This window comes from Camelina sativa, chromosome 6 (genome assembly GCF_000633955.1).
Source record: "Camelina sativa cultivar DH55 chromosome 6, Cs, whole genome shotgun sequence".
Taxonomy (NCBI): Eukaryota; Viridiplantae; Streptophyta; class Magnoliopsida; order Brassicales; family Brassicaceae; genus Camelina; species Camelina sativa.
In genome coordinates, this window is record NC_025690.1 from 2,724,691 (window position 1) to 2,747,368 (window position 22,678).

At 34.1% G+C, this 22,678-nt stretch overlaps 2 protein-coding genes and 2 long non-coding RNA genes across 14 annotated transcripts; 2 read left to right on the plus strand and 2 right to left on the minus strand.

The window, feature by feature from the left end:
* Positions 109-3,838, minus strand: LOC104790198. 7 transcript variants are annotated; one of them, XR_002038584.1, is made up of 5 exons: positions 3,539-3,838; positions 3,212-3,257; positions 3,067-3,109; positions 2,395-2,476; positions 109-237 (listed from the first exon to the last, which is right to left on the minus strand). It is a non-coding gene; the product is annotated as an uncharacterized LOC104790198 (long non-coding RNA). The 7 variants fall into 7 exon arrangements; XR_002038586.1 differs by having other exon boundaries at positions 110-237; positions 3,067-3,104; XR_002038587.1 differs by lacking the exon at positions 3,212-3,257 and having other exon boundaries at positions 3,067-3,184; positions 3,661-3,838.
* On the plus strand, positions 244-2,388 carry LOC104790196. Of its 5 annotated transcripts, none has more exons than XR_002038588.1 (6): positions 244-908; positions 986-1,112; positions 1,194-1,278; positions 1,363-1,495; positions 1,567-1,794; positions 1,921-2,388. It is a non-coding gene; the product is annotated as an uncharacterized LOC104790196 (long non-coding RNA). The 5 variants fall into 5 exon arrangements; XR_002038589.1 differs by having other exon boundaries at positions 244-672; positions 783-908; positions 1,194-1,495; XR_002038591.1 differs by having other exon boundaries at positions 244-658; positions 783-908; positions 1,194-1,495.
* LOC109133507 lies at positions 9,798-12,267 on the minus strand. The gene is made up of 2 exons (XM_019246941.1): positions 10,585-12,267; positions 9,798-10,512 (listed from the first exon to the last, which is right to left on the minus strand). The coding sequence occupies exons 1-2, from the start codon at positions 11,485-11,487 to the stop codon at positions 10,471-10,473; spliced, it is 945 nt and encodes a 314-aa protein (XP_019102486.1). The 5' UTR covers positions 11,488-12,267; the 3' UTR covers positions 9,798-10,470.
* On the plus strand, positions 17,750-20,983 carry LOC104790200 (beta-myrcene/(E)-beta-ocimene synthase 2, chloroplastic). The gene is made up of 7 exons (XM_010515903.1): positions 17,750-17,979; positions 18,432-18,712; positions 18,805-19,189; positions 19,303-19,521; positions 19,910-20,049; positions 20,128-20,372; positions 20,565-20,983. The coding sequence occupies exons 1-7, from the start codon at positions 17,771-17,773 to the stop codon at positions 20,874-20,876; spliced, it is 1,791 nt and encodes a 596-aa protein (XP_010514205.1). The 5' UTR covers positions 17,750-17,770; the 3' UTR covers positions 20,877-20,983.

The following is a 22,678-nucleotide window of genomic DNA, read 5'->3' on the forward strand; positions in this document are numbered from 1 at the left end:
AAGTGAAAATAATAATTTTTAAATAGATAAAGAAAATAAAATTACAAATATCTCAATATTATTGTAAAAAAGTTTAAAACATATATTTGATCTAACATAATGTTTTTTTAGTAAATTATATAAAATATACAAAAATACATAATCTCGCGGTGTATCGCGGGTTAAAATCTAATACTTTCAATAACCCTAACCAAAGCATCAAAACACGTGTCGTTCCCCTTTTCATTTTCCTCTCCTCTGCACGACGAGAAGCAAAACACACAAACACAATTGAAAATCATTTCTAATTTCACTCCCACTAACAAATCCATGTTTATGGTGGTTACAACAATTCTCCTCTTCTATATAAATGTTCTTCAACATTCACTAAACGCAAAAAAAATCACCAGAAAACCTCTTTTATTTCCAATTACCAATGTCCCAGCAGATCCATATGTTTTGTTCTTCGTTACCAAATCGATTATCGTTTTCAAGTGGAGCTCAGTATTTCTCAGTAAAGATTATCCTTTCTGTTATTTAAGCATTCCAATTTTCATTATCTTATAAGGTTGCTTCTATTTCCATTTTTTTCCCAGATATTATTGGAGAAATTGTTGGTATGAGTCAGATTACTGAGAAAGATTGTTGTAGACAGAAGTCAAAGCTGTTGGATATTCAGGTACGAGATCTAAGGTTAGTGAAGTGTCTGGAGAGTTTCATACTTCTTCATGTCTCTCTTTATAAAATTTACAACATATTATGGATTCTCTTGCAGTAACACTATTATTTAATGTTTATTGCAGTGACACTATCATGGAGTGTACTTTATGGGAGAATCACACTGAAGATGTATATTCCTATGTTACCAAAAAAAACTGCAGGTCCTATAATATTACTTGGGAGTCTTATGAGGATTAAAAAATCTAATGGTAACAAATTCAAGCTTATTACTAATTTATAATATGAACTTTTCTTTATGCGACCTCTTGTTTGATGTTTATTGCAGTGACACTATCATGGAATGTACTTTATGGGAGAATCACACTGAAGATGTATATATTCCTATGTTACCAAAAAAACTGCAGGTCCTATAATATTACTTGGGAGTCTTATGAGGATCAAAAAATTTAATGGTAACAAATTCAAGCTTATTACTAATTTATAATATGAACTTTTCTTTATGCGACCTCTTAACCAAATTTTCTTATATATAGGTAAAGTATCTGTTCAAAATTCTAGATTCTATACAAAGTTGTTTCTTGATGGAGACCTATATGAGATTGCTGAATTTAAAATGCAGTAAGTCTTTTCTTTGTTTAATATGTTTTCTTAAAAGCAAAAATGTTGACAATATCTTCCCTTATTTTCAACAAAACACTACAGGCTGGGCAATAGGGGCTCAAATGATGTTCATAGAGTTTTTCAACTCATGACACCTGATTTGAGCAACAAAGTTGAAGATTCTTTCCCATTAAGTAGCTGGGAATCTATTGATCAGATTACTAAAACTTCTCAGGTATTTGTTTTCATATTCAAGTCTATTTAATATAAAGTTGATATATACTTATCTGATTTTTAATTTTTCAGGAAAATACTTGCGTTACTTTTGCAAGAATTTTGGAATTTTGAAAAGACATTGAGTTTACCTAGAGCGGTGTTTACTCACGGCCAACTTTACGTCGCCGTGTCAAGAGTCAAAAGCAGAAGAGGTCTGAAGATCCTAATTGTTGATGAGGATGAGAACAGAGATACAAAAACAACAAATGTCGTTTTTAAGGAGATTTTCCAACAGATTAGATAATTGATGAGTCATATGTAAGTACTACATTATTTTCTCTTTATTCATATTACTCTTATTAATATAACAGAAATTATTGGACCTATAAACTTACATTGTTATACATTTATCTAACTGTCAATTTCATGTTTTTCATGTTTAAGGAGAATGGCCGTCGAATCTTGCAAATCAACATCAAGTGTGTTTATGGCTTATCCTTTATCTTATTTTATTTTAGCTTTTGTTATGTTAAAACAACTTAAATTTAATTTTCCAGTTACATGAATAGTAGGATCAAACTAAATGTTGTACTTTGTAGTGTTAAATGTATATATTTTCGTTATTTTTTTTTAATATTAAGGATGTAATGATAGTGTTTTTTCACATCAAAGAAGGTGTATAGTTAAAAAAAAAAATATACGTGCCCAATACTCTTTGTTATGGCCTCTGTTTTTTATGCCTCTGCTAATTCAGTTGTGGGATGTTTGAGATAAATATTTAATTAAGATACCAAAAACAAAAACAAAAAATTCTTATAACCAAAATCCCGTAATTTTCTAACACTAACACCACTAAGTACAAGCAAAGATCATGGCAAGATTTATTCTCCTATTTAACTTCAGGTTAGTTGTACTTACAATATTCTCATTCTTATCATCTTTCTTCACTTCCTTTGCTTCTTTAACTTCTCTGGAAACGATATTCACTGCTTGATAATGTCTGTTCAAGTTATTGAATCAATTAGTTTCTCCATTTGTATTATATTCTGTTTATCTTTACTTTACACAGTATATTAATTATAATCTTCTTTTTTCCAGTTCCAAGATGTCTCTCTATTACTCTAATGGTTCTCAACTTTTGGAGTGGATGAAGATGAACACACACAACACAGTGGCAAAACAGCTGACTTACATTGAGTTTCCTAAACACTTTGTTTGGAACAGAGTTACTAAAAAGTGGACCAGGCGTCAAAGAAATTCAGGAGTTACTCAGATGCAATTTACGTCAACAACTATGGGTGATCAGTTTTACATGACAATCCTTTTAACACATAGAAGAGGTGCAACCAGTTATGAAGATTTATGTACTGTTGATGGCATTTTATATCCTACGTTTAGAGATGCATGTTCTGCTCTAGGTGTTGTTCAATAAGAAGATTAATATATCAGTGCAATCCAATTTTCTTTTACAAGAACACAATTGCTATGTTGTATTTGTTTTGGTTTAATGTTTCTAATTTTGCTAAATCATGTCTCTTACTCGATTTTTTTGCTACTTTTTAAAAAGTTAAAGAAAGCAACGATAAGTACCTTAGAGATGGAATGAAGCTGCAATGTCATTGGCATGTCTACTCTAATATCAATTGCATCCAATGAAATGTTTATAAGTTTCAATGCCAATAGCCAGTAATCCTTTATACTATAAGATCTAAGAAGTACAAAAAAAAAATCGAACCTTTATATCAAACTTTTGGTTCACAATATGTCCAACAATCACATAACTAAAAACAATAAATACATAGAGTTAGCAATAGAACAAATAGACTGAAATATTTCATTTCCAAACCGAAGATAACTAAAGAAACTGAAGAAAATAGCACTTATAATCATAGACTGAATACTTGAATAAAAACAGCAAAAAATTGAAACCAAAATTGAATTGTCAAATTGGTTGTGATATAAACCAAATCGAGTATACAATAGAATTGAGATTAGGGAGAAGATTCATAGATCAGAAATAAAATAGGAGTGTGGTATTAAGTTTGCTGTATATAGTTCTTACAAATAAAATCCAGTTATCGCAAATAAAATAGGAGTCTGTTATTCCTCAACTCAATTACTTCGTTGTCAAATTTAAGAAGTCACTCTTACCAAATTAAAAAAACTTACAAGAAAGAAAATTACTTGAACCCAATCATACATGTTCAGCTCATGTATATAACACAGAGAGAGAGAATAGTGATGAAAGGAAAGAGGTATGGCGAAAGAACAGTGGTGAAAGGGAGAGGAAGGTATGGGCGGCGCTGTCTCACATCACAATTAGGTGGCATAGTAAGGAACCGACAAAGGATAGAGGATTTTACATTATCTTTTTTTCTGTTTTTTTTTTTAAGTCATCTCCTTTCTTTTTATTTATTTTAACAGTAAAACCAAACGAGTTTTCAAAAAATGCAAACTGGAAAAATTAGTTCGTCTACTTCAAAATTCAAATAATTAATGTAGTATTTTTTTTTTTTCAACCTAACGTTAAACTAGAAAATAACTCCAAGATTGGTTGCCCAAACCGGAAGATAAGAGTTTACAAAAGAAGTCTCATAAGATAAAGATCTCGAAAAACGAGCCAGACAATCTGCCCGTATGTTTGGAGTCCATGGGATCCGCAACAGCTGGAAGGATGGGAAGGATGATCGGAGAACGTTGAAATCGTCCAAGAGGTTGGAGAAAGCTGGCCATTCATCAGGAGACTGCACCATCGCCACTAATTCTGCGCTATCTGTCTCGAAGTTCTGACAGTCAACCCCGCCGACAATAAAGAGTCCATCGCCCAAATCAAAGCCTGAATCTCCGAATGTAGAGGGGAAGGACTGCGACGTTGACTCCATGCTCCCAGAAATTGCGTGATATCCTCACTATTACAAAACCACCAGCCCAAACCTGCAAGAGGATCTGACACCTTCCAAGAACCATCAACCTGACAATGGGGAAGAGGATCCCGAGACTCCGCAGGCAGAGGATCTAGGGCAATCAAATAGAAGGACTTAGCCTCTTCCCATAACAATTTATCATTGTCCGCCTGATTAATAACCTCGCTTGGTTCTGCCTCACATCCCTGAAAAACTTTTTTATTCCTATCTTTCCAAATTGACCAGACAATCCATGGTAGACGAAGACGTATACTCGGAGCGCCCGCCTGTGAAGACACCCGCCAAAATATATAATCTAGATTCGTGTATATGGAACCAGAAGGAAAATCCCCGAAAGTAAAGTCAACGGAAGATAAATCCCAGATCCGACGAGAATGAGAACACTCAAATAGTGCGTGATTGATAGCCTCCACCTCCGAATCACATCGTTTACATAGGGTATCACACCGAACACCCCGATGAGCAAGTCGTTCCATCACTGGAAAGGAACCAGAGGCAATCTGCCAGAAAAAATGTTGAACCTTCGAGGGAACCTCCAGTTTCCAAGCCTGTGCCCTAAGGGCCGTACAAGACGGCCCAAATTCAACCTCTGTGATTAATTTACGTGCTAGCCGATAACCCGAATTTACCGAATATTTCCCCGATTTATTATAGTGCCAAATTAATTTATCCGGTTTGTAAACTTTACTGATCTCCATAGCTTGAATAATCTGAATGTCTGTCGGGTCCATAAACTCCTCAAGAATTGGCATATACCACTCCTTAGTAATAGGATTAATTAAATGATTTACCCTTAAATTGGGATGTAACAGGCGACCTCTGCCATTAGCCGGTCTTGACTGATTATCCGGTATCCAGGGATCCTGCCATACCGAAACNCAAACCTGCAAGAGGATCTGACACCTTCCAAGAACCATCAACCTGACAATGGGGAAGAGGATCCCGAGACTCCGCAGGCAGAGGATCTAGGGCAATCAAATAGAAGGACTTAGCCTCTTCCCATAACAATTTATCATTGTCCGCCTGATTAATAACCTCGCTTGGTTCTGCCTCACATCCCTGAAAAACTTTTTTATTCCTATCTTTCCAAATTGACGAGACAATCCATGGTAGACGAAGACGTATACTCGGAGCGCCCGCCTGTGAAGACACCCGCCAAAATATATAATCAAGATTCGTGTATATGGAACCAGAAGGAAAATCCCCGAAAGTAAAGTCAACGGAAGATAAATCCCAGATCCGACGAGAATGAGAACACTCAAATAGTGCGTGATTGATAGCCTCCACCTCCGAATCACATCGTTTACATAGGGTATCACACCGAACACCCCGATGAGCAAGTCGTTCCATCACTGGAAAGGAACCAGAGGCAATCTGCCAGAAAAAATGTTGAACCTTCGAGGGAACCTCCAGTTTCCAAGCCTGTGCCCTAAGGGCCGTACAAGACGGCCCAAATTCAACCTCTGTGATTAATTTACGTGCTAGCCGATAACCCGAATTTACCGAATATTTCCCCGATTTATTATAGTGCCAAATTAATTTATCCGGTTTGTAAACTTTACTGATCTCCATAGCTTGAATAATCTGAATGTCTGTCGGGTCCATAAACTCCTCAAGAATTGGCATATACCACTCCTTAGTAATAGGATTAATTAAATGATTTACCCTTAAATTGGGATGTAACAGGCGACCTCTGCCATTAGCCGGTCTTGACTGATTATCCGGTATCCAGGGATCCTGCCATACCGAAACATGACATCCTGAGCCTATCGCCCACCTTGCACCAAATTTCACCAAGCCTTGAGTAGAATAAATACTCCTCCAAGCAAACGAGGGGGAATACGGCTTCTTAGCGTGTAAAGGGTGTTTATTCCGAAAGTATCTACCTCGCATGACCCGAGCCATTAGGGATTCCGGGTAATGAATTAACCGCCAATATTGTTTAGCCAATATTGCATCATTAAATTGTTCTAATGTACGAAAGCCCAACCCGCCGTCGCCCTTTTCCTTACCACCTTATCCCAGGCTACCCAGTGCAATCCTCTTGCTTTATCGTTAGATTTCCACCAGAACCGTGAAATTGCACTCGTAAGCTTAGACGTCAACTCCTGCGTTAGTTTATAACAAGACATGACATGGGTTGGAAGAGCCAACGCGACCGACTTAATCATAACTTCCTTTCCACCTTTCGATAAGTACTTTGCAGACCAGCCATTCACGCGATCATCCAAACGATCATTGACATAACTAAAAACCTTAGTTCTCGAACCCTGAAGATTCTCAGGAATACCCAAATACGAGCCCATTCCCCCTTCTTTGGAAATACCCATTACAGATTTTAGTTGAGTCTTGCTTTCAGGTAAAACTTTTTTCCCAAACATAATGGAGGATTTCTCCAGATTCACCTCTAGACCCGAAGCTTCCCCGTAATTCCTTATAATTTCCATAACCGTAGTACATTTTANGCCCTAAGGGCCGTACAAGACGGCCCAAATTCAACCTCTGTGATTAATTTACGTGCTAGCCGATAACCCGAATTTACCGAATATTTCCCCGATTTATTATAGTGCCAAATTAATTTATCCGGTTTGTAAACTTTACTGATCTCCATAGCTTGAATAATCTGAATGTCTGTCGGGTCCATAAACTCCTCAAGAATTGGCATATACCACTCCTTAGTAATAGGATTAATTAAATGATTTACCCTTAAATTGGGATGTAACAGGCGACCTCTGCCATTAGCCGGTCTTGACTGATTATCCGGTATCCAGGGATCCTGCCATACCGAAACATGACATCCTGAGCCTATCGCCCACCTTGCACCAAATTTCACCAAGCCTTGAGTAGAATAAATACTCCTCCAAGCAAACGAGGGGGAATACGGCTTCTTAGCGTGTAAAGGGTGTTTATTCCGAAAGTATCTACCTCGCATGACCCGAGCCATTAGGGATTCCGGGTAATGAATTAACCGCCAATATTGTTTAGCCAATATTGCATCATTAAATTGTTCTAATGTACGAAAGCCCAACCCGCCGTCGCCCTTTTCCTTACCACCTTATCCCAGGCTACCCAGTGCAATCCTCTTGCTTTATCGTTAGATTTCCACCAGAACCGTGAAATTGCACTCGTAAGCTTAGACGTCAACTCCTGCGTTAGTTTATAACAAGACATGACATGGGTTGGAAGAGCCAACGCGACCGACTTAATCATAACTTCCTTTCCACCTTTCGATAAGTACTTTGCAGACCAGCCATTCACGCGATCATCCAAACGATCATTGACATAACTAAAAACCTTAGTTCTCGAACCCTGAAGATTCTCAGGAATACCCAAATACGAGCCCATTCCCCCTTCTTTGGAAATACCCATTACAGATTTTAGTTGAGTCTTGCTTTCAGGTAAAACTTTTTTCCCAAACATAATGGAGGATTTCTCCAGATTCACCTCTAGACCCGAAGCTTCCCCGTAATTCCTTATAATTTCCATAACCGTAGTACATTTTACCGCCTCTGCTTTACAGAAAAACAAACTATCATCAGCAAACAATAAATGTGAAATTGTGAGGCAGTCCCGGGCTAACTTGATGCCCGTAACTCTACTCTCTCTTTCAGCCTTTTTAATATTTGCAATTAAAACCTCCGTACATATTATGAACAAATAAGGAGATAAAGGATCCCCCTGACGTAAACCCCTATGGGGCTTAATTAAGCCTCGAGGTTGTCCATTAAGAAGGACTTGATAGGAGACCGAAGATACACACCACATGATCCAAGAGATCCATTTCCTATCAAATCCCATCTTGACCATAACCGCTTCTAAGAAATCCCATTCGACGCGGTCATAAGCCTTGCTCATATCCGTCTTAAATCCCAGAAATTCGGATTTACACCGAGGATTTGTATTTAAACCATGACACATCTCCTGAGCAACAAGGATATTATCTGTAATTAGCCGACCCGAAACGAACGCCGATTGGTTTTCCGAAACCAGTAAAGGGAGAAACCGCTTAAGCCGAAAACACAGGACCTTCGAGATAATCTTATAACTCACATTACAAAAGCTAATCGGTCTAAATTCCGTCATCCGTTGAGGTCTTTTGTTTTTAGGAATTAGACAAATATTTGTTTCATTTAAACGGGGATCAAAACGATCCGTTCGAAAGAAATTCTTGACCAAAGCAACCAAATCTCCTTTTAGAGCGGACCACAAACGTTGAAAGAACATAGCTGTCATCCCATCGGGACCCGGAGATTTCTCGGGGTGCATAGCAAACAAAGCTTTACGAACCTCTGATTCCGTAATCTCCCTCATTAAGGTCCTGTTCATATAATCTGTAATCCAGGTAGGGACTTCTTGGAGCATTTCTGAGACTCCCCTCACATTAGATCTTTTAAAAAGATCCGTAAAATATGTTGATGCAATATCCTCCATACCCGAAATCGACTCAGTCCAGACATCATTTGGACCAAATAAGCCAACAATCCTATTTCTGGCCCATCGCTGTTTCGTGGAAGCATGGAAAAACTTTGTATTTTTATCCCCAACTCGTAACCAGAATTTCCTGCTTTTCTGCTGCCAATATAACTCCTCATCCCGGTAGGCCTCCTTTAGCTTCCTTTCTATACTCCGAATTTTGTCATGCAAAATCGAGTCGTCCATCTTTGCCTCCTGCAAAGCCGCCTTCAAGGATGAAATAATGGTCGGCCCATGAGAAACATTGTTCTTCCGCCACCAAGAAATTGAATTACGACAGTTCTTTAACTTGTCCACAAATACCGGTGTCCGGAAATTTTTTGTACGGTTCCACCCAGACTCCACCGCTCCAGATAAACCATCCTTACCTAGCCAACGCTTATCAAAATGAAATTGTCGATGTCGCCGAAAATCCTTTTTCAAACAAGTGGCGAGGATAGGACAGTGATCAGAGCCAATCATCTCTAAATAATCGACCTTTGAATGGGGAAAGAGACAATGCCAATCCTCATTAGCTAGCGTCCGGTCTAAATGACAACGGACTATCTGATTATTTCGTCTATTACCTCGCCAAGACAGTTGCTCACCATAGCAAGGAAATTCTAACATACCGCAATGTCGGATCATAGAATTAAATGGTACAAAAGAAGATACTGATCTTAACGCCCCGCCTGTTTTCTCATGGTTCCCAGTAAGTTCATTAAAATCCCCTATCATAAACCATGGATCAATCCGAAAAGAACCAATATCAATTAATTTACCCCAAACCTTATGTCTATGGTGATGAACGGGATCCCCATAAACAAAAGACGGAAAAATCATTTGTTGCCCAGAAAAAGCTTGAACATCAATTAACCGATCACAGTCATATAAAATAGAAAGATTTATTTCATCCTTATAAAAATGAGCTAAACCGCCCCGAGACCCACAAGGTTCAACAGTAAACAACTTATCATAACCAAACTTATTCTGACACTTTTTTAAATAAGAAATACATTTTTTTGTTTCTGCTAAAAATATAATATCTGGATGATGGTTTTTCCACAAATCTCCCAAGTACTCCTCTGTCAGGACCGCCCCGATGCCCTGACAGTTCCAACTCAAGACCTTCACGTTTGAGCCGGTGGTTTCGGGAGAGCCACCGTCCCTTTCTTAACTGGTTGTCCCCCACCCGGAGGTTTGTCAACCGTGAACTTGGTCCCCTGTTTTCCCATCACTTTTTGTTTGTGAACATCACCTGCAGGTTTAGATAGAGCTTTAGCAAGCAAACGTTTTCCAGGAGATGCCAGGGATAATACAGGTTTTTTAACCACTTTCTTAACCTGGGAGCTAGGAAGGCTCAACCGATCTCCAACATTTGAACCTAACTCAACATTACTCAAAGCAGAACTTACAACACTCACATCCAAAGCATTTGGTATAGAGGATAAAGAAATACCTTGCATATCCACCACAGTTGAATCAGACATACCCGAACCTTTCACCAACGGTACCGTATTCTGCTCCATTGCAGCGTGACCTTCCACTTGAAGACTACCATCTGGGAATTCACCATCTTCAAGAAGGTCATCAGTAGCTTCCTCAAAATCTGATACCGCTAAATCCTTATCAACCTTGTGTTGAGGGGACACCACCATCTCTGCATCAGACCGAGACTCATCAAGAACCGAAACAACAGAACCAACCCCAAGTGACTCCTCCACCGTCTTACCTTAGGAACTTGTTTTGCTTTGTAAAGAGGCTTTGGCCATACTGACTCGGACCCTTTCCTGTTTAGATGAAAAGGAGGAGTATGGCTTGTATACTCGAAAGAAAACGCCTGTCCTCCACGCTTTGCACCTGTATTTCCACCCTCCACAGCACCATACAGCCTCTTTGGATCCCAACCCGATCCCTGATGACGATTCTGTTGATTAGAACCGGAACTACCAGCCACAGCATTCGCCTCATATGATTGAAAATCAAGAGCTCTCTTTGCATATTTCCTAGGCTTCTCCCATCCACTTTCATTATGATACACCCCTTGTTTAACCATCCCATGTTGTCGCTGAACTCCTCTCTTATCTGCTTGGTTATCAAATCCTTGAGCCCCAGCAGTCTTGTTTAACTCCGGGCAACTTCTCATATCGTGTGTGAGCCGAAAGCAATTGTCACATAGACCCAACAACTTCTCATACTCAAGGGATACTATAATTTCATCCCCAGACTCAAAGGGCACAACCATCTTGAAAAGAAGAGGGTTAAAACCATTAACGGTAACACAAATACTCCCAGAATCTTCATCAATTTCACGAATAGTACCTATCTTCTTCCCAATAGCCTCCAACGTAGCAATCTCCCAGAGATGCATTGGGATTCCAGCCACTTTCACCCATAAATTAATGGCTGAAGGATATATTGGAGAGATGAATGGCTCCCATTTAACCAAAGAAATCATCCATCCATCAAAATGGTAAGGTCCATTCTGTAAGACACCTTGTAGGTCCGCCTCTTCTGCAAAGTTGAATTGAAAGGTGTCTTGACCAAGATCTGCTCCCACAACACTTTCTTCAAGCTTCCAAATCTTCGGTAAAATGGACACCAAGGACTCCACCCTTTGCACCGATGGATTCATCAATCTCCCAATAAGGGTGAGAGAGAATTACTGAATCCGTTGAGCCAAGACCGTGTTAGAAATCTTGGCTGTTTCCGTACGCACCAGAGATGCCTTGCCCTTGATAAACGAAGACTGAGACATAATGAACCACACAAGCACCACCAAGCTGACAGATTCCACCACAATACACCAGAGACCACAACAAATGAACCAGAAAAATATGTTAAGCTCTGAACAGAAAATGAAATGAATAAAACCCAACCTCCAAATATATACCCATAGACTAATCGTGAACCTCCGAATCCGTAGAGAAGATATACCGAACAAATACCTCCCAAAAATACACTCAATCTGCGAAATCCTATCAATCCTGGATCCCATTAACCATAGGAGAGAAAGACGAAACCTTCCATAAGAGCACCAGCGAATCTCAGTCATTGTGGCCACCCACCAAATCACCAGATTCGAAACCCTCCATTCCAAATCCTGATCTGAAATTAATCCCTCAATACTGAAACAGATCCATCGAATATCCCATACGATTAAACCCAAATCGAATCGAATCATATCTTGTGAAACCGATTGCAACAGTTTCCTCCTGTTACAATCTAAGTGTCGAGACAAAAAAGGTAACCCATTCAAAATCAAAGACAGACTTCCGGTCAGTCCCCGACCACAATGGCCCCTCAGAAACCACTCGAACCCCTCGCTCCACCTCCCGTCATCAATCATAACCGCCGTACAAACCTAGCTTTCAGTCGTCGTCGCAGTCGCACTCCGTCTCCCTTTCATTTTTTATTTTTTAATTATATATTTTTTCATTCTAATGTAGTATTTTTATTAGTTGTTACTTTTAAAACAATCACACAAATATTTGAAATTACTTTATGGGTCTCTTCTTTTTCTGTTTTATCTATAACAAAATAGCCTATTTCTCATTTTAATATTTTGTAGAAAACTAGCGTTATACCATAGATATATTATAAAGGGAATCTTCAAATTTTTATTGATACTTTTAGTTTAGTTTTACATTATTATAAAATCTATACTTTTATATTTTTAAATACTTATAACTACATTTAGTATTAGGAGTAACAAAAATAAGTTGCATAAATTCAACCAAATTATATTGTAAAGTACTTACCAATATATTAGTTTTAAAAAATTATTGTTACTTTTAATTTTAACATATAAATTGATAATATAGTACCAAATTATATTTTTATAACTACTAAAAATAAATTGATAATATATAACCAAATTATATTGTAAAAATTACTTAAATTTTTATTATATTAAATTTCACAAATAATTATTCCGTGCGTATGCACGGGTCAAAATCTAATTTGATATAATCTGAAAAAGAAAAACAAAAAGTAGTATCATCGTAACGGCAGCGTTTTGGCATTCTATGATTGAGTTTAAACGACGTCGGTGGATAAAACTTGAATTACACTCTTCAAAATTGGGCCTTTAAAAGGCCTTTGACCCAAAAAATGTTTTTCAACATAGAAGTGTACAAAACATTTTTCTTCGGTCACCACCAAAATGTTTATCCCTAAACGACAAAAGAAATCGACATCAACCTAATTTATTGGCATGGCTGCCAACAAAACGCATAGCCAGACTGGACTTTCTTCTAATCAAACTTGAACTGTCTCCATCACTGTAATAAACCCGACGGCTTCCATCCTATTTCTTGTAGTGTTTTCCCTTACCCTTACAAATAAATTTAGAGTTAATTATAATTAGGTATATAACCTGGATTATTTTAGGTAGATAAACGTCAATATACAAAATTTGATATTAGACATTACCAAAAGGGTATCGACAAAAATTTGGGTGATGTTGCGGTCAAACAAAAAAGTTGCTAGTTTAGTGAACATATAGTTTTAAAAATCTGGTAATCTTGTAAAATAGAGATAGCAATCATATATATATATATATAAAAGTAAGGTTTCATTCTCTCCTTATTGGTCCATTTGGCAATACAATTATAGCAAAAAAAAATTTATATTAAAACACAAATTTAAATACAATTAATTTTCACATTTAACTCACATAATATAAACCTGAAATCATATAAATTCCCCTATAAATTATACATTAACTTTATTTCTCCACTAAGTTGTACTAATCAATTGTATTAAAACAAAACAATAAATTAGAATTGTAACTCTCATTTTTCTAAATGTAATTTTTCATCATTTCTCTTTCTATAAATACTCATTATCTTATTCTTTTAGTCTATCACTCTTTCATTCTCTCATCTTCTTCCACTACTCTCAAGTCTCTTTTTTTGTATTTTTTTTTGTTATTGTTGTTGTATGGGTTATAAAAAATCAAATCAAATATCATTGTAAAAGGTTAGTTTTAGAGTTTGTATGATATGTATATCTTATATATATATTTTAATCTTTTAAAATGTTTATCTCCATTTTCTATTTTATATTAACATCTTATAAGTCATTATTTTCATACTTTCTTACAATATTCACCATACAATAAGATCATAAAGTTGAAATGATCCATATCTAATTATCTATTATGTCTCTCATTATCTCACATATTCATGTATCATTTTTAATAATTTATAAAGATCAATATAATTATCCATTTATAAAGTCTATTTTGTTTTGTAAGTCTATCAACTCTATTTATAAAGACTATTTTGTTTTGTGATCCAATTGATAAATCTGCAAAGATCAATATAATATATATATATATATATATATATATTATGATTTAAGGTTTTTGAAAACAAAAAGAACATAATTAAACAAATGGTTTTTGTGTGTTTAATCAAAATAAAAAATGATCCAAAAAATAAATTATATTCAACTGGAACTTAAATATAAAAATAAAATATAATTTTAAAAATACCATTTAACTAAATTCTCTAAAGATGAAACCATTAGTATGAAATATAACACTATAAATTAAATTGATGAGTGAAAAAAAAAACAAAAAATATAAGTTATCCTTGGGGTTTTAAAAATTATTGAGATTGAAGAATTCATATAGTTTTATAAGAAAACTAATTTAGTTTGTCACTTCAAAATTAATATTTTTTTTTATTTTGAAATATTATGTCTAAGTGTTGAGTTTATATCAACAAACAACCAAATTATGTGAATTTTGATTCGGCCACTTGGTATTCCTTTTACTTTAGGTTATAAAAAATTAAAATATTTATTTATAATTAATGGCATGTAACTCCATTTAACTCAAATGTAACTCCTATCCAATAATTGTACATTAATTCATTCCTCCTACTAACTTATTTATCTTTCAAGAGAAAATATTTTTGGTTAAATTTTACTATTTTTTAATTATTTTGGTTGGCTAAACTTATATTCATATTTTGGTTGGCTAAATTAATATATTTCTCATATAAAATTATTGTTTATAATTATTTTTCATTTCAAAGTTTAAAGCAATATATCATATATAAAAAAGTAAGGTTTTGGTCTCTCCTTATTGGTTGATTTTCATTTAATGTTTTCTAATTTTTTTATTTTTTTATTTTCTTTCTAATTGCTTTAAACAATATTAAGACCCAATAAACACAATATATTTAACTCACACAATAAAATAAAATTATAACTGAAAATAAATAAATTATGCATTAATCATATTCTACCACTCAATTTTATTCAAACACAATAAATTACTATTGTAACTCCATAATTCTAAATGTAACTTCCATCATTTTTTATCATATAAATAAGCATTTTCTCAATCTCTCATTCTCTCATATTGACATTCTTTTACTATCTCATTTTCACATTCTCTCATTCTCTTCTACAATACCTCAAATCATTTCTTATTTTTTTTGTATGGGTTGTCAAAAACAAATGAAATATCATTGTAAATTTTTAATGCTAAATTTTAACTTTAGAGACTACATGATACATATTTTATATTGTTCTTATTTTAAAAGATTCATCTCCATTATCTAATTTGGATTATTATCTTATAAGTAATCATTCTCTCCTCCTCTCCCACCAATATCAAATGTTGTTTTATCTCATATAATATGTTGTAATAGTTTGATTCTATATTTTAATTTAGACAGTATTATATATATATATATATATATTACATTGTTCTATTTTTTTAAAGATTCATTTCCATTATCTAATTTGGATTACCATCTTATAGTAATCATTCTCTACTCCTCTCCCACCAATATCAAATGTTGTTATATCTTATATGTGTTGTAACTTGTAAGAGTCTGATTCTATATTTTAATTTAGAAAGTATTATATATATTTAACATTGTTTTTAAATTTTATTTTATTTATATAAAAATAAAATATTTCTTTTCTATTTCTTGCCTTTCTAATCTATTCATATTTATTTTTTAAATTTGCATAGTTAAATTAAAATCAACTTCATTAGAGAATTAGATGTTCCTATTCATTTTTAAACTATCAATGTGTAACATAATATATATACGCATTTTTTCTTGCAATCACAAGTTCCATTTCGGCATTTCCATTGCTTAACTCCATGGTTAAACTATAATATATGTTGTCCTATTTGTAGGAACAATAACATACTTATTTAATATATTTAAAAGAGCAGATGATTAATCGAAATAAACATTTCTCTAAATTTTATAATTCAATCAGTGTGAGTGTACTTATAATTACTTTGAAAAACCTTTACACTGAAGTTCATAAAATTTAGTAAAAAAACTAAAATACTATGTCACTTCAATTTGGAAAGAAACACTTGGTATTCCTTTAAAAAAAATTCAAGACACATATAAAAATTTATTAATATTTAACTCACTTTTAAAGCATAAAAGGTCATTTAACTCAAAAATAACTTCTATCCAATAATTCCATACATTCCTCCCACAATATATATATATATATATATGTTCAAGATTATATTTAAATATTACAGAATTTTTTATTTAGCTAAACTTATAGTCACATATATACAATATATATACATAAGAATTTATATTACTTATTAACACCATAACCCATTATTTGCTTAACTCAAAATTGGTTTCAAAGCCAACTAAAGAAAAACAGAAACGATCTTATTGATATTAGACCAAAACATGGGCATACAAACATAATCACTTACACGGAAGGTAATTTTGTTTTTAAAATAACTTATTATTGTAACATCAATGTATGAAGGGTTTACATAAGCAGTTAATTAGAAAATCTAAAATACAATAAATGTACTGGGAACAATATCAGTCAATGATAAGATTGGATCCTCAAAAGCAAGAAACAACATCCTCATAATTCATAAAAAATAAGCGCCACAATTGTACACATCTAAACGAAATGGTATAAACATATATTATATAAATACAAGTGACTGCAAAGCTTGTATATGTCTAATTAAAACAAAATAATACAAAAGAAAAAACGAAAAATACCAAAAAAAATCAAGAAAGTGTCAACTACACCACAACACATGTGTTGCGTGGGAAACACCTAGTATATAATATGTTAGTTTTAATAATATAGAACTTCAAACTAATGATTACTCTCAGAATATCAATTTAAATTTTTATGGGAAATTTTAGATATACCACTAAAATAAGTTTTTTTAAAAATACCACACTTAAATTTTTTTTTCCAAAAATACCACTAAAATTATTTGTTCCAAAAATACTACAAAATTGAACTAATTTTTTTTTATTAAAAACTAATTCTTAAATCTAAAATATTAAATCCTACATCCCAAAAACTATACCCTAAAACTAAAAATTGCCAGCACAAACCAAAAAAAAAAATATATACCCTTAAAATTATTATTTTTTTTTTGTGTTTGTGATATTTTTAGGAAAAAACTAAAGTGCGGTATTTTTAGAATAAAAAACTTTCAGTATGGTATTTTGAGAAATTATTCACAGTTCTCACCAATAACAAAAAAATAAGTTTTGTTTCCAAATTTAACACGTATCCTAAAATAGCTTTAACACAAGTTTTATAACAAAAATAATACATACTACATAAATTTCCAAAAATAGCACTATTGGACACAATTACAATTATATGAATGATATAGTTTAGAAGGATTAGAGTTTAGCATTTAGAAATTAGAGTTTAAGTTCAAAAGTTTAATTTGAAAGTATGGTACTATTTTTGAAACTTTAAAAATGATGTGTCAAACTTAGAAACAAAATTTATGTATTTATGTGGTATTTATGAAAATTGTTTTAATATATATTTATTTTTTTATTCTGACTTTGTCTATATAAAGTTAGAGATAAACGTTGTACATGTGTTCTCAACGTATTCAGCCTATCTCTTCTACTAAATCAATGGCTACTTTATGCATGGGTTTAGCTCCTATTTACCAAAATGCCTCTGTCCACAAGTCTCGTCTTCAACGTCCTCAGCGTTTCATCTGCAAATCTATGTCAAAAACGAGGCCGGATGCTAATCATGTTGACCTCCGACGACGATCCGGCAACTATCAACCTTCTTCATGGGACCATAGTTATCTGCTCTCCATCGAGAACAAATATGCGATGAATTATTCATCATCATTCTTAACGCTTTATTTGATGACAATTTTAATTACAAAGTTTAAATAGCTACATGTAACTAGTTTAAATTTATCTATTGACATATATATATATATATATATATATATATATATATATATAACTACAAAACATATATTAGAATGATATTTGACTAGTTAAGCTGTTGTAATTGTATGGAAAAAGTAATATGTCATGACTTTTTGGATGAATTTTATTTGACAAACCATTTCACTCATGAACTCTGGTTTAGTATATACATATATATAAACATTTAGTTAAATTTGTTAAAGGGTTCATGATAAATATTGATTAAATATTTTACACAAATGATGTAAATATATGCTATCATAAATTTGATTTTCTTCCCCTAATTTATTTTAATTAGCGTAGTAGTAAAGAGGACTTACTAATTAGTTATAATATGATGGATACAGAATGAAAAAGAAAGGAAGACTAGACAAGTGTTGAAGCAAATAGTGAAGAAGATGTTAGATGCTGTAGAGACGAAGAGCCGTCTCGAGCAATTAGAGCTCGTCGATGATTTGCAAAAACTTGGGGTTTCGTATTACTTTGAGCTAGAAATAAATAACATTTTAACAAATTTTCATCATGAAAATGGAAAAAATACTTGGAAATGTGACAAGGAAGAAGATTTACATGCAACAGCACTCGAATTCCGACTTCTTAGACAACATGGTTTTGATGTCTCAGAAGGTTAGTATTTTCATATTCAGTAAAAACGAAGTTCACAATTTCATTGTATATTACTATACTATATTAACTATAATTAATGACCGTTTATTCAGATATATTCGATGTGATCAGCGACAAAATAAAAAGTAATACGTTCAAGAGTGACGATATTAAAAGTATCATCACTTTGTACGAAGCCTCGTATCTCTCCACGAAATTGGATACAAAATTGCACAAAATCATAAGACCTTTTGCAACAGAAAAAATAAGAAAATTCGTTGATGATGAAAGTGAAACGTTAAACGTTGAGGTACGTGAGATGGCGATCCATGCGTTAGAAATGCCGTATCATTGGAGAATGAGAAGGCTAGAGATGAGATGGTTCATAGATGCATACCAGAAGAAACATGACATGAATCTTTCTTTGCTGGAATTTGCCAAAATCGATTTCAATATGGTACAAACTGCTCATCAAGAAGATGTCAAATACGTTTCCAGGTAATAGAGATCAACAGAAGAAATATAAGTACGTAATTAACTGATGGTTTTGGTATCTCACGTTGGTATTTTATATATACTCTTTCTAATCCTCTCCCTTAGATTATATGAAGTTGGTGGAAGGAAACAGGTTTGGGTAGTCAACTTCAATTTGTAAGAGACAGAATTGTTGAAAATTATATTTGGACCGTTGGAATGATACACGAGCCACAATTTGGATATGTCCGACGGATCGTGGCTATAGTTGCTGCACTTATTACAGTTATCGACGATATCTACGATATCTATGGCACTCTTGAAGAACTAGAGCTCTTCACGGCTTTGGTTGAAAAGTAAGTACACTCTACTACTTATATTTATCCTCAATTTTCGTGGTATATTATCAAAACTATATAACGTTATCCGAAAATATATATGAGCGTATACGTGTGTAAAATATGCAGTTTCCAATTAAAAGCAATATTTAAATAATCATTTTTACACACAAATTCGCATAAATATTTTTCAATAACCCCGTTGACCAAAAAAAAAATTCAATAACCCCTTTTTATTAAAATTATAGTTTTTAGTTTTTGTAAATAAAATTATAGAAATAATGATATGTTGATGATAGATTGTTAATTTAGGATTTTTAATTATCTATTTTTTCGTTTGAACCAAAAAAAACAAAAAAACAAAAAAATTATCATGATATTTATTATTTACAATATATATCTGCAGTTGGGATGTAAATCGTCTGGATGAGCTCCCCGAATACATGAAGTTGTGTTTTCTTACTTTGTACAATGAAATTAATGCCATGGGATGTGATGTTCTCAAATATAAAAATATTGACGTCATACCTTTTTTTCAAAAAATCGGTAAGTTCAAATTTTCTTTCTTAATTATATAGTATTGTATTGTAGTTGTATTATGTTTTTGTTGAAACTAGTGGGCAGATTTATGTAAAGCGTATCTACTAGAAGCAAAGTGGTACAAAGGAGGATACAAACCAAGCTTAGAAGAATACATGCAAAATGCTTGGATTTCAATTTCTGCTCCAACAATGTTAATCCACTTTTACTGTGCTTTCCCTGACGAAATCTCGATTCAAGTTTTGGAGTCTTTGGTCCAACAACGACAACAAGTCGTCCGATGCTCTGCCAGTGTGCTCCGTCTAGCTAATGACCTTGCAACTTCGTCGGTAAATGATCTCCTCTTACCTTCTAGTTATGTTTTATAAATCGCATATGACAATAATTCACAAGAAGATTATATATGATGATCTTGTAAGTTGTAAGTCATAAATGAAACCAAAGTTTCTAAAATCGAAAACCTGAATTAGGAGGACGAAAAACTCCTTTTCACGTACGTGAATGTGTTTGGTAAAATGTAGGATGAATTGGCGAGAGGAGACGTTCTCAAATCGGTTCAATGTTACATGCATGAGACTGGAGCTTCGGAGGAAGAGGCACGTGAGCACGTGCAGCAGATGATAAGACATACGTGGAACGAGATGAACTACGAAGCAAGAACGGCGACACGCAGTTCATCGTTACTTTCTCAAGATTTTGTGGAAGTTGCAATGAACTTGGCTCGCATGTCGCAATGCATGTATCAGCATGGCGATGGTCATGGCTGTCCCGATAAAGCAAAGGTCGTTGATCGTATCCAAACACTGATCGTTGATCCAGTCCCATCAGATTAAATTACACAGTATAATAAAAAAAATTCATGGTAACAAAACAATTTCTATTTTACTTTGTGTGGGATCTTTTTTTTGTTTCGGTTTAAGTGTGTGTGGGATCTTTGATTGCCAAGCTGATTTGAAATAAACTATCTATTTCCAAAATTAATATTTTTGCAAAGTTAACAGTGAACTTTATAAACTTAAGGAAGCATGGGAGTTTGAACCCAAAAAAAAAAAAACAACCATGGGATGGGATGGGAGTATGGGCAGACACTACACTACATAGGACACACACATATATAAAATAAATTAAAAAAAAAGTCATCAAAAAATGCTACCATTTGAAACATGGTTAAGTTTCATATCAGACCAACGAATTTTACAACTTCTTTTTAGAAGTTTTAATGGGCCTTTAACAGGCCTTCCGCACACGACGCTAAAATATAGCCGTTTCGGTCAAACTGCATGAACCTTAGTAAAATTCACACATGCATAGATCCTAAGAACTAGAAATTTTGAAGCTAAAATCACTCACAGGAGCATAAGGAAGAAGAAATAGCCATAGTATATACACAGCTTCAGCAGTCCACAGAAGATACCGAACGATTCTCCGTTTAGAATCATCTTCGATCTCAACCGTCGCCATATCTGGTTTCCGGCGAGCACAGCACGAGAACTAGGAACTGTTTCGTGTTCGTAATTTGAAACGATCCGTCGTTGTCTGCCATGGATTGCAGCACCGATCGACGGTCGAGATATCTCTACTCCGGCGGTAATGGCGGCAGATTTTAGACGAATTGGTAAGGGGAGTGTGGAGGCGGTGGTGACGGAGATATGTTACCGTCGGTGAAGTTATCAGAATCATCGTCGTCCCTTCACTGCATAACAGTATATGAAAGAGAGATTCATACGACAACGTATTAGAATCAAAACAATGCGACATCGTTTAATCAACTCTACTATATCACCCATATGGAGTAGGCTTTTAACGGGCCTTTGACCCATTATGTTTATTAAAATAGAGATGTGTGGAGGCACGTACATTAGACCGGATATAACCGAAGCTATACCAGCGTAGTAGACTAGTAGTCAATACATGTTAATAATTACGTCATAGAAACTTTATCTTATAATTTACCAACCAACACATTTTCATACCTAAACGGGCCATGTTTTGCTGGCAAACGGGCCATGTTTTGCTGGCAGACGTAACACGAGGATCACGAGGCTTATATAATTTGGAAAATATTAGATTTGGTTCGATTTCACTTTTTACGCGAATGACTGTTCTGTCTGAAAGGGCCATCGTTTTGTTGGCTAGCATAGTCGAGCTGTGTTCTGCCACCTGTTTTAAAGATACTAGTCTACTGTTTTTGGAACCAAATATAAATCAAATATTATTTTTTGTTATTTAGACATTTAAATTAAAAGTTTATAATGTTCTATCTAACTAGCGATTTCTAAAATATGGGTTCTATCTAAAAGGCCATTGTTTTTTTCCCATCTAAGATAACCCACATTCACTCGATAACTAAATGCAAATTGCTTCTCAATTACTATATGGTAACTTAGGCTATTTGAATACCTGGGAAAAAAATTTATCTATAGACCTTCCTCTTGGATTAGTCTCCTACTTTTTCTATAGATGGGGGATTTATGCTGAGTTATTAAAAAATATGTATATTTGTTTTCTTGTTTTTTTTTGGTCAAAAAATATGTATATTTGTTTGACTTCCTTTATTAATTACTAGACAATTTACATCGTTTGGAAACAATCAATTCACTGATTGATGTACTATTAAAAGCACTAAGCAACGCTT